The 12,477-nt window shown below is 41.4% G+C and overlaps 1 protein-coding gene across 1 annotated transcript in view; it reads left to right on the plus strand.

Moving 5' to 3' along the window:
- The first annotated feature begins 745 nt into the window (after positions 1-745).
- FDX1 (ferredoxin 1) overlaps positions 746-12,477 on the plus strand; it is a 28,727-nt gene continuing 16,995 nt past the window's right edge. The window contains exon 1 of the mRNA XM_006033150.3: positions 746-770. Coding sequence (XP_006033212.2) covers positions 763-770 — 8 coding nt within the window. The 5' untranslated portion in view covers positions 746-762. The remainder of the gene's footprint in view (positions 771-12,477) is intronic.

Here is a 12,477-nt window from a genome sequence, read left to right on the forward strand (position 1 = left end):
TTCCCATTTTCTCTTCTAACTTACTATTTTTCTTATTTGAAACCTCTTTTCATTGGTGGGTGGGCAGCATAACTGAGGTAAATACTGAACATCAGCCAAGATCTTTATGCCTCCTACGTACTACATTTTTTTTAACAGATGTGAATTAATTCAGCCTTTTTTAATACAAAAAATTACCAAAACTGAGTAAGTTGGGCCTCTTAAATGTAGCATAATCACATGATTTAATGGGGTGCTGCTGGCATTCAAATGAGGTTGTTTGAGCAACTGTGATATACTGGAAACTGGAGAGAATGAAACGGTGTGATCGCTATGCAACACCAGAATGTTGTGACCTAAGTGGTGTTTGGAGAAGGGTGGAAGATTTTCCTGTTTTAAAGAGCTGGGAGTGATGTTTTTATATTCCACAGAATATTCCTATCAGAGGGAAGACAGTTGTTTAGTACCTAAACTTTTAGGATTGAGAGTTGAAAGTATACTGTAGATCATTCAGCAAATACTTATATATTTTAAATTATATTTTTTGTGAGGGTATTGATCTTTAGATTCTGCATTTTAATATAAACCTTTTTGCCAAAAGTGATCTTTTCAAAGAGGAAAGAACTGTACTTTATTTTCCCATTTCTATGTCTTTCCCCCTTCGGGACTGGCAGGTGGGAAGTTTGTTGTCTGTCTTGAAAACAGAAAAAATGTGTGTTCCTGCAGAATATCTGATCATTTCTCACCCAGGAAAAAGAAGAGCCTCTTTCCAGCGAGAACTGCATGGATTGGTAATTTGTCTTCATGAAAACAACTTAGAGTTACACCTTTATAAACAAGAGTTCAAGCTTTTTACTTTGGGGAAGTGTAATCTGACTACTTGCTGTACATATGCAAGGGAAGCTGTGACTAACACTTCACTTGTCCACTTGTAGCTGTCCAAGTAACAGCTACTCTGTCAGCTATTGAAAGAGGGGGGGGGTGTACTCTAATATTATAAAAGCCTAAGTCTGTCTGTCTGGAACACTTTATTTGAATGATGATTGGCTGACAGAAACAGCAAATAAGAGTGCTCCAAGCATAGGGGAGCGTCGCCATGATTCCAAAGCCACGCTGAGGACCAGATGGGGGCGGGGAGGGGGAAGCTAAGAGGCAGAACAGCGGCAGCATGGGGTAGTGGCACTCCATCCCAGCCCCTCCCCCCCACCCCCTGTCATTCTTGACGGACAATTGGCTAGTGTGTGTGTGTGTGTGTGTGTGTGTGTGTATCATGAGGATTTGCTGGCAGAACTAGCTACAAACCAGCAAAGAAAGCAGGGCCTTGTTTCAGGCACTGTTACACATAACAAGATATACTAAAGACTAAAATATTTGACTATCTAGGGCATCATTGGGTGCATCTACATGTGAAATTAATTAAACACAATAAACTCTGGCGCAGTTCATGCCAGATTTTATTACTCCCAGGATCGGTGTTTACATGTGGGCCCAGGACTGCAGCACGTTGAATCAGGGTGGCTTGCCCTGGCTGGCAAAGGGTCCAGGGTGCCTGGCTGGGGCTGTTCCTGCCTTGCTCAGTGTGCTACAAAGGGACTGGCTGGGGCATAAGGGTACAGCGTGGGGCTAGCCAGCAGGCAGCCACTGCACTGTCACCCTGTGTCCCAGTCAGCCCTGGTCACCATTTACATGTGTGTTGTGGCAGAGTAAGTTGGGCAGTACTGTCCTAAGATGTAGTTAATTAGTTTGTTAATTAGTTTACTCTGGCCTAATAACACCACTTGTGCAGATGGTGACATTTTATTGTGGAGCTAATTAGGCAGCTCCACTGTGTTTCATGTAGATGCACCCATTTCATACTAAAAAAAGGACATTCCAGAGCTAACCCAGAGGAACTTGCCCAACCCAGCCCAAGTGCAGCCACCAGGAAAAGCCCAGCGCAGTCTGCGGGCTCACAGCGACAACCCACCCTTGCCCCGTGCACAGATCCAGGGGGCATGTGCCCCCCATGCCTCCCCCAGGGGTGCACACAGCGGCAGGAGCTCCCCTCCCATCTCTGTGTCCCCCCCGCATGAGCCGCTGGCTCCATCTTGTGCCTCATCCTTCCCTGCCCCAGCTCCAGCCCCACTCCCTCCCTCACTGCAGAGGCCTTGATATACCCCCATCACGCTCCTCCCTCCCGTGCCCCTTCCCGCCCCCACAGACTTCCTGGCCAGAGGCTGCTCTCCAAGCCGCCCAGCTGCATTCCTTGCCACATGCATGCTGCAGCTTCACACATGCATGTGGCATTTATTGGCAACATTATCAGCCACATCAGCCAGAAAAGCCTATTGCTGATAATGTCAATTTTCCTTTTTATTGATGTCAATATGATATGGACCTATGTATTGGTGCATCTCTACCAAAACCCCCCAAACGTACTAGAACAGGCTACAGCCTCCCCTCCTTTGCACTTGACTTCAGACTAACACAGCAAACTACACCTCCTTACAGCTTGAACCACCAGAAGGCAGCAGAGCACTTACGAAACGGAGCAGAACCAACTGCTCTCCGTTTGTCTCTGAAGTCTATAGTTCTGCATCTGAGCTTTGTGCTTGTATGGAGGCACAGCTGGGGTTACTAGCTGGAGTCAGTGAGGGAGCAGAAGCCTGTAGCTATCATAAGCAGCCCTGCCTGCCCTTGCTGGGTGCGGTAGGCCAAAGTGGAGGTGAGGTGTCCAGCTAAGAATCTGGGGGTGGGGAGGAAGGAGAGTTGGAGGACAGACATTAGGCATATGCTAGACTTGTCAGAACTAGCTAAGGACTTGTGGCAGACCTCACCACCAGTGATCCCTACTTCCAGGAAAGCCAAAAAATATCAAGTTTCTTTCAAAGAATTGGAACACTAACACATCCCAAAACAAAAAATATTTTGTATTCTCTTTGAAAGGTGATTAAACCCAGGCTGTCTTTTGGATGCCTGTATCTTACAGACATTGAGACTCACCAACTCCATTAATGCCAGGGGTCCTTAGGAAACTAACACAATTCAGCCTCCGTGATACTACTGGCCCAGATTCTTCTTCTGTTTGGAGCTGATGAATGTATCAGTGCAGCTTCTGAGCACATCACCTGGTTTATTTTAATGTGCTCTTCAAAGTAGAGATCAGATCTCACAGAAGCATCATAGATGAAAGCAGGCTGGCTAACAGATAGAAGCTGTTGTGCTAAAGTCCCAGACATCTTAGCAAAAAGTTTATTAGCTTATGAACTAATATATGCAGCAATTAAGCATTTTCTAATAGGGAAATGCAGCTTCTCCACGGGAAATCCCTCTTTTTTGCTATTCTGGACTAGCTGCTGTTCTCTAAGGCATTCTCACTGGACTGTCCATCCTATAAGGGTATATTTAATGTGATTATCTACACATTCTCTTGTTGAGGGTCACAGCATTTTTCCTGCCCTACAGTTGCTGGACGTGTTAATGGCCTCTTACCTAGTCCAGGAGAACCTCCTTCCAGCATTATATTAACTGGTTTGATAGGACTGCCTTTTCAGGCTTTAGTAACCTGTTTTTATGTTACCTGCCTAACCTGCCGATTATACTAATTTAATAAGACCACATTTTTAATATTAGTCATATCAGCTTTTGTGAGTTGGGGAAACTCGGGCCCTTGCAGCTGGTCAACCTTATAAAGTGCTCTGACAGGAACAAAATGACTCACTTGGATTTTTGCCTAAAATGGTCTCTATTTAATTCAAATATGTTAATTCCACCTGTTGTTTTTCTTCCCCAAGCTCCCATCAAGCCAGTGATAATCACACTGTGCACCCGTTATGTTAAGGTTCTTTCATACTACCGCACCAGAGCAAAACGGGCAGACTGTATTGACTCAAAAAGCATATATGTGTTTGTATGTGTGGGACAGTACTTTGTGTGGCACAGTAAGTTTCCAGTGTAGACATGCCAAAGATTGTCTAAATTTCTATCTAATTGTATTACATTTTGTCATAAGGTAACTAACGGCAGAGTACAACTCATTTCCCCTCAGTTCAGGCAGCCTTAGTAGTCACCGGAATTGGAATTCAAGTGGACAACACTTTTTTTTTTTTTTTTTTAATGTTTCTGTGGGTAGGGATGAGGGAGGGATTTGCCTTAGGGTAACCTTTAAAGTGAATTGTGCTTCTATGTTTGATGCTGTTTATCTGTATCCCTTGATTCGTAATCCTTTCCTGCTTTTAGAGGAGCTTATACTACCTGGAGTCTGTAACAGTGATGCATTTGAGGAACTGCTGGGCTTCCTCCACTGTTTATACCCCTGATACCTGGGACCGGGGGTGCAGATATAGCTGGTGTGCGTATGTGTATCAGGAGTTCAATCCTTATAGACAAGAATTGAAGAAACACAGTCACTATAACAACTCATTTTGGAGGGCTTTAAAATTTTGCTTCATAATCAGGATGAACCTGATGCAGAGCACAACAGTATTATTATTTTGAGTACCCATAAGAACATTAGAGTGCCATACTGAGTCAAACCAGTGGTCCATCTGCTCCAGTATCCTGTCTCCGTGACTTTGGCAGAAGCAGATGCTAAGAGGGAGAGCATGTGAACAGGGTATATCTAAAGTGATCTATCCCCTGGCATCTGCCAGAGGATACATCTCTGATTGTTCTGTTTAATAGTTATTAATGGATCTGTCATTCATGAACTTGTCCCTTTTTGAACCTGGTTATATACTATCTACCTCTACAACCTCCTGTGGTAATGAGTTTCACAAGTGAAATAAGTGCTGCATAACAAAGTGCTTTCTTTTATTAGTTTTAAACCTGTCCCTGCTAATTTCAGTGGGTGTCCCATAGTGCTAGGATTCTGGGACTTGGTGCATAAAAGTTCCTGTTTCACTCTGACCACACCCTTCATGATTTTATAGACCTCTGTCATATCCCCCATCAGCTGTCTCTTTCCCAAACTGAGGAGTCCAAGCCTAAAATAAAAACTAAAAAGTCTTTCCTGGTATGGCAGCTGTTCCATCCCCCTGATCATTTTGGTTGCCCTTCTTTGTACCTTTTATAATTCTACTATATCCTCCTTCAGATTCAGAGACCAGAACTTCACACAGTATTCAAGATGTGAGTATACCAAGGAGTTTGATAGTGGCTTCATATTTTCCTTTTGTCTCTGGAGGACCCCACTTTTGACCTCCCTCTCTCCCAAAAAGTGACCATTTAGCTCTACCCTTTGCTTTCCATGTTTTAACTGGCTCTCAATACATGAAAGGACCACTTGCTTTGCATACTTCCTTTCAAATATACTATGGCAAAGTCTTACCCCTCCAGTGTCCCTGTCCTTAATGTCTCCTCTCCAGCTGGCGATAATGGTGTCTCCAGATGGAAATGTTAATCTTTGGCCATAGCAATAAATCCATAACTTGAGGCAAAACAGAAGTCCAAACAAAACAGTGTTCTCATGAAAACATTTTTTCCTACCTGAAGTCAGGGTTCCTTCCTTGACTGTTCTTGAATCAAAAAGGGGGTTACACGTCACCTTTCCGGGTGATGCCAAAGTTTGGGCTATTTCTTTTAAGAGGCCCCAGCACACCAAACTGTGGGCAGGAGTCTGTTCTAAACTCAAGATGGTTCTTTACCACTATTTCTTACTGTACCTCTTGCAATTCAGGGTTTATGTTTGGTTCCACGGTACATCAACAGCTTGTTGTCTCTGGGTCTCAGAGACAGCCCCACCTGCACTAGTTCTCTAGTTCTGTTGGTAGAGGGGTCTTCCTTTTTTGTTCCCTTTGCTACACTGTTTTCTTCTGTCACAAAATAGTTCTTCATATGCCCACTTTTTGATGTAGCTGGGGGGGTTTTCATACTGCCTGACCAGAGCAAGACCTATGTCTTCCAACTTTCAGGTGTATTTTTGTTTGTGTGTTTATTTTTAAAAGATTGAATCCCCTGGATTTCTTTTTCCTTACAGGGCTAAACTTTCAGTGACAGACATACTGGCAGTTTGTCCTAATCACTGCTGTGCCATCCAGATTCAAACCAAGCATTTTTTTCTTTCTCTGATTTACCTCCATCCCTGCAGTTCATACAGCTTAGTGATTTTTGTGATGTCATTTGCTGCTCTCAGCAAAGAGAATGAGATAACTCTCTTATATGAATGCGATGCATTTGCTCAGCTGCAGACCAGTCAGTGGACCCATCAATGCGCAGTGGCAACCTTATCTTCCTATCTGCATTTTTGAGAGTTTCCTTAATGGCTTTAAGATTTGCTTCTCTCAAGTCTTTTACTCTGTGGGTGTTTATATGAAGATAAAGAAAGATTATGAATCCTTTCAACTGTAAACCTCACACTTAAAAATATGTAAAAGTTAAATCATGATGATCAATCATGTAAGTTAACAAGCAAGGTTCTGATTTTCCTTATGTCACAGTTAGATGCCCCTTTGGCATTGTTCTTCAGCAGGGATTAAGTTGGGATTAAGCAGTCCTTCCGTTGTGGCTCTTTTGAATTTAATGCTGTACAGTATTTGTTTTTAGGAAGGGGAAGACACAGACATTTTTGCGGTGTTGCCAACTGTCATGATTTTGGCATTGTTCTTAAAGTCTACGCTTTGGGAATGTGAAAAACTTAGCTGTTTCTTTAATATATAGATAGATATCTAGATATAGATTGATAGATATATTAGCTAATAGCCCATCAAGAATGACGGGGTGGGGCTGGGATGGAGTGCCACCACCTAACGCCCCATGTTGCCGCTCTTCTGCCTCTTGCAAGGAGCAGGGTGGCGGAGCTGAAGCCAGCAGCACTGGCCTCGTCTCCCCCACCCTCTGTCCAGTCCTCAGCGCAGCTTTGGAATCATGGCGGCGCTCCCCCATACTTGGAGCACTCTGCTTGGCTGTTTTCATCAGCCAATTAGACTGTGATTAAAGTGTTACAGACAGACAGACAGGCTTTTATAATATTAGAATATCTATCTATCTATCGATCTATCTATCTATCTCAAAGAGCAAGCTAAGTTTTTCACATTCCCAACATATAGAGTTTAAGAACAATGCCAAAAATCATGACAGCTGGCAATACTGTTTTTGGGACAGCCACAGACCCTTTGTAGAAGATGAGGTGTAGTTGTGGGAGGGATCCGCTGTGGGTATGAAGCAGTAGAGTTTGGCTAGGTGGGCATGAGAAGGGAGTGGAAGAGGTTTCTTATACATAAATTTGAATGAGAGTTGGGATTTGCTGGAAGCATTTGCTCATCAGGGTGATAGGCCGGGCAGCAGGACTGGGGAGTGGGGTGTGAAGGTGGGTAGTGTGGTGTGAAGTTCTCTAGGTTTGGGTTGTCATTTGGATTGTCATTTATTATAAGCCCCTTTGAGCCTTTCTGGACAGAGCAGGATGTATATCTAAATCCTAAATAATGGATCAAAGGGACCCATTTTCTATTTCCATGCTTTTTAGATTGGTCATGTTTGTACACACCGTAAGTTCTGAAAAACTAACATTCATTTACTGCAGGACTGCTCGGATCCAGAAGCTTCTCATGCTGTATGCGTATACAGAAACTATTTCATCTTGCTGATAAAAAAAAAATCTCTGGGAACTTGACACTTCAGTATTTACGGGAGGGGAGTTCTTTTTGTTTGAGTAGTGTCTAGTATATTTTCTGTACCATATGATTCATGTTCCTTGTCCTAGAACCTTTGGTACTTTCTTCCGTTGATTCATAACAAAAGCTTTTCATTCAAAAAGAGGATTTGATCTGTCCCAGACACTTATTAAAATTCCTTTAATTTCATATAATCACTATCATTTCTCATACAGATCTGTTTGCAAATGTCAGGATCCAATACTACAAAGAACTGAACAGGAGCTTGCTTGAAATGTGCAAGTAATCCCATTGTCTTCAGAGTTAACATGTATGTAATCTTTCTAATGTGTTTTTTAGTGCATGCAAATCTGACTGATTTGCAAATTAAATTGCCTGATCCAGCTAGAATTACAGTTCAGCGTCATTGCAAAAAGCTGTAATAAAGCATGGGAGGCAGTTTTCCTCTGAAAATCAAGTCTGTTTTGCTCCTACTTTAATAATCAAATTGTAGTTTAATTTGCCAACCAAGCCAGAGTAGGGTATGCAGAAAAACTATCAGAAATCTTTCTAAAAATAATTGACTTCATAACTAGCTGCAAACCTGAGTCCCTAACTCTTCCCTTCCCTCTTCAGGTTACATTTCAAATTGTGGTGGCTTCAGGTACATAGAGCAGAAGATTTAGTTCTGTGTTTTCTCTCATGAGACATTATTTGCGTGGCTGACAGATCAATTTGTTCTCCTCCTTTCTGACTGTAGATCAGTGGTTCCCAACCTTTTTTTTCCATGACCCGCTGCTGAGAGCGGAGTGCGGCAGCGGCAGCCCGGGGGCAGGGAAGCTCCCAGTACGCAGTGTGGCTTGTCTTTTGTGTGCAGTGTCGCCGGCCTTGCCCCTGTGGCCCTCATTTGGGTTGTGAGCTGGGGTTGGGAACTGCTGCTGTAGATATAACTCTGTTCCCTTCAGAGCCACCCCTTTGTGTTTCTACCCTCTAACTGGTTACTTACCTCTTTGCTGTACACCCACCCAGCCCATCTGGCACCCCTCCTTCACTGATTGGCACCCCAGTGCTGCACATAGCTCATTCCTTGTTCTGCCAGTGTCAGTGTCCAATGGACAGACAACCTGACACTTATCAACTTAACACTTTAGTTGGCCAGAAGGGACCTGCCAAGCTTGAAATATCCCAGCCCATTATTATCAGAAAGGACTTTTTTTTGAGTTGGTGTCCAAGCAGCTGATCTCTTAACGTGTGAACTTAGCAATGGAACTTCTCAGGGCCAGACCTCTGGGGGCCAAAATCTGCTGAGAACACCTAGATCTCCTGCAAGACTGGCATTAGAAAGAAGGTAGCCTACCTTTGATCTTTGGTTGCCTCTGGCATCATTGGAACCAGATGTCCTGATCACCTCTGATTATTTCTATGAAGAAACTCCCATTTCATCAGAGAATGGAGGGCATGCTGTGGGTGCTTTAAATAAATAATGTTTTACATTTATTAAGCTTACAAACTAGGTATAAAGTGTTTTCCCTAACGGCATATATTTCTCCTTTACTTGGTAGAAAGCCAAATATTCCTACTTGATGGATATACATTGACAATTCTTAATTTTAAAAAGTAAGCAATTTTATCTTTAGCAGAACCCAACCGAATTTAATATAGCACATGCTTCACTTGAATTTTGCAGATAAACAAGGTCAGTCTTTCATCACTGATTATATCTTTGGGACTAATTCATTGTTACTGAAGGTAGCTTATGACTGTCTTCTGGAAAATGGACTGAGGGAAGGTTTGACAAGAATTGAACATGGCATAATAATGAATCATAGCACATATTGCTGCCAAAGATTTTTACGATTATGGCAAAAAATGTTCAGTCAGGAGCAAAAACCGTACTTGCAGTTGGCTAAAAATACAGGTTTAAGGATGGTTCTAAAATACTGCTTTATGACCAGTTTCAGAATATTTGATTTAGTTTAGTCGTTGTTAGGGAACTTATTTCTAGTTTAATATAGGAAGTTACATTTTTCTGGAAACTGTTTAATATGTTTCTTTTTTTTAAAGTAGGCTTTGGCATGTATATTTCTACTGTTGGTATACAGATAAGACTTGCTATTGCCTGGCTTCCTCGAGTAATTTTTGTAGACTGAAGGTTACCCAAAGCTTGTAGGTATTACAGAGATTGCTTGGATATGCCATTCCCATAGGTAGATTTCAGTTTAAAACATAGATTTTGTATAATTCATTTTATTTGTTGGCTAGGAGGGAGAGGAGACCCATTACCAATTTGGGAATAATTTGTGTTTTTTATTTACTGGTAGGTGCATGTGCAAATGCATGTGCAATTGCACACAGACTGCACAGATGAAATATCAGGGCACCTGACAAAAATCAGCTCCCATTCGTTACTGCAGTAACTGCTTTTTGTGTCAACATCTTTTAGTTTGATTTATAATCCATAAAATAGGGTTCTAATATTTAAAAGTGACTTTAAATGGCATTATAGAATTATCTGCTTGGGTTCTATTCCATATTATAAATGTTAATCTTACAAGTAAGCATCTTTTTGTCAATCCTACAAATCAGAAGTTAAACAGAGTTCTTTATTTTACATCATATGGTATTTAAAAAAAGGGTTTCTAAAGGCTCTGTAAGGTTTTTTGTGAAACCTGTCCAACTGCATTGGAGTTACTTGGGTGGGATAGATGTGGTTTGTTTGAATTTGGTAAAAAGCTCTGTTACACATGAAACAATATAAATCTAGCCCATTCCATCAGACATCATTTGGGGAAGGAATAAAGTCTGGTCCCCTGTCCAGCCTGGGATATTCTTTGTGCGTGTTGTCATGTCCATTCCAGGTTCTGTTAAGTATTGTAATTTTTTCTGCTTGGGCCATATTTAGCCTAAGGAGCAATGATTTCAGTTTGCACCTTGTGTGTGCCCTAGTGGCACTCCTGCTGTGACAGACACGCCGGTTTCATTTTTATCTTGCATCTCAAACATTTCTGTTTTCTTTTCTGGATGCCTTTAGTTAAAAAATTCAATTCCATAGCTATGATCTTGGACTTTGAAACAAACTAATTTAGATTACATTAAATTTCTAGTATTTTTCTAAGGCATAACATGTCAGGAGTATTTTAATGTTCTTCTGTCGCTTTGGTGGATTTCCAGCTGCTTATGTTAAGAAGGACATGCTGATATCAGTGAATGACAAATCCAGCTCACACTCTGTTAGCTCTGCAATGCTATGAGTCATCAAAACCAGTAAAAATGTATTTAAATTACTTAAATTAATGGATGGGACCATGCTTTATTACCAGGAACATGTCTTTTGAGTTAAAAGATGGTGTTTTTCAGTCTCTTGGATTGTGTTGGGAGGTTTTGCACTCTAGGACAAGAAATGCAAAACCTGCCAACAGATCTCCACCAGTCCCACAATAACTATACCTCACAACAAAACCATCACCATTCCTGCACATCCAGAAATGTAATATATCTCATCCAGTGCACCAAATTCCCTGATGGAAAATATGTAGGAGAAACCAAACAACAACTGCTCACCAGACTGAACGCACATGGGGAATCTATCAAAGACACGAATACTCAATTACCTGTGGGTGCACACTTCTCACGGGACAGTCACTCCCTTTCCAATCTCTCAGTCCTAATCCTCAAAGGGAATTTATAAAATACTTTTTGTAGACAAGCCTACAAACTTCACTTCATAAATCTACTAAATACAAAAAATCATGGACTCAGTGTAGACACTGGATTTATGGCACATTACAACCTGCCTGACATCTGATTCACCAAGTACCTGCCAGACCTGACCTCTTACACTTTTCTTTCCCCCCTTCCTCCCCTCCTTTTCTGCCCTTTGTTTTCCTAATTTCCAGCTATTTACTTTCTCACCTTTCTCTACCTTAAATATCTGCTACCATAGAGTCTACTTTACACCTTTGGCTCCGCGCCCCCCATTTTCCCCTCTCCCTTCCCTGCTCTACCTTTTGTTTTCCTAATTCCCACCTATGTACATTCTCACTGACATCTTGTCACACTTTTAGCTTCTTTCGTTCCTTGGAGTCTCAGAACAGCAGAGACTGCCTGAAGAAGGGTGATTGCACCCAAAAGCTTGCAAAAATCTTTTTTCCAACTACTCAGTTGATCTAATAAAAGATATCACATCTACCCAAAGAATCTTGCCTTCCAATGTGCGTTTTAAGTATTCTGGTCAGACAAAGGACACTATTCTCATATTATTTGAATGAAATAGTACTTTATTGTTGATTAATTTATTTTTTTAAAATAAAGTACTGTCTTGACATGTGTAACCTGTGAAAACTGCTTCCGTTTGAAGTCGATCACAAAAGTCCCCTGGACTTCACTGAGGCCAGGATTTCACCCTTCATTTTCCAAGTGATAGTACCATGCCATACAGTACTTTTCAAACTGTGCTTTAAACAGCAGGACACATGCAGTTGTTATAATTCTATAATGCCATTTAAAGTCACTTTTAAATATTAGAACTCTATTTTATGGATTATAAATCAAACTAAAAGATGTTGACACAAAAAGCAGTTACCACAGTAACAAATGGGAGCTGATTTTTTTGTCAGGTGCCCTGATATTCAATCTGTGCAGTCTGTGTGCATGTGCACATGCATTTGCACATGCACCTACCAGAGAAGTGATAACTTGATTCTTGGTCCTCTTATTTTATGTTCAGTATATTCAGTATTATAGCAGAAAAAATAAACTAAATAGTTCTGGCTTTATTTGCAAACAGGAAAATCCTGGGATCTGATGCCTTTCTCCTATTTCTCGCCATTACAAAGCACAAACCTTGATTGTTGTTCCTTACTTCTTAAGTCTGTGAGCTCAACACTGCAAAATAGAGAAGGAAAGAGATGCTGTCAAGAAGAGTTTACAA

Source organism: Alligator sinensis, unplaced genomic scaffold (genome assembly GCF_000455745.1).
Source record: "Alligator sinensis unplaced genomic scaffold, ASM45574v1 scaffold397_1, whole genome shotgun sequence".
Lineage (NCBI taxonomy): Eukaryota > Metazoa > Chordata > Crocodylia > Alligatoridae > Alligator > Alligator sinensis.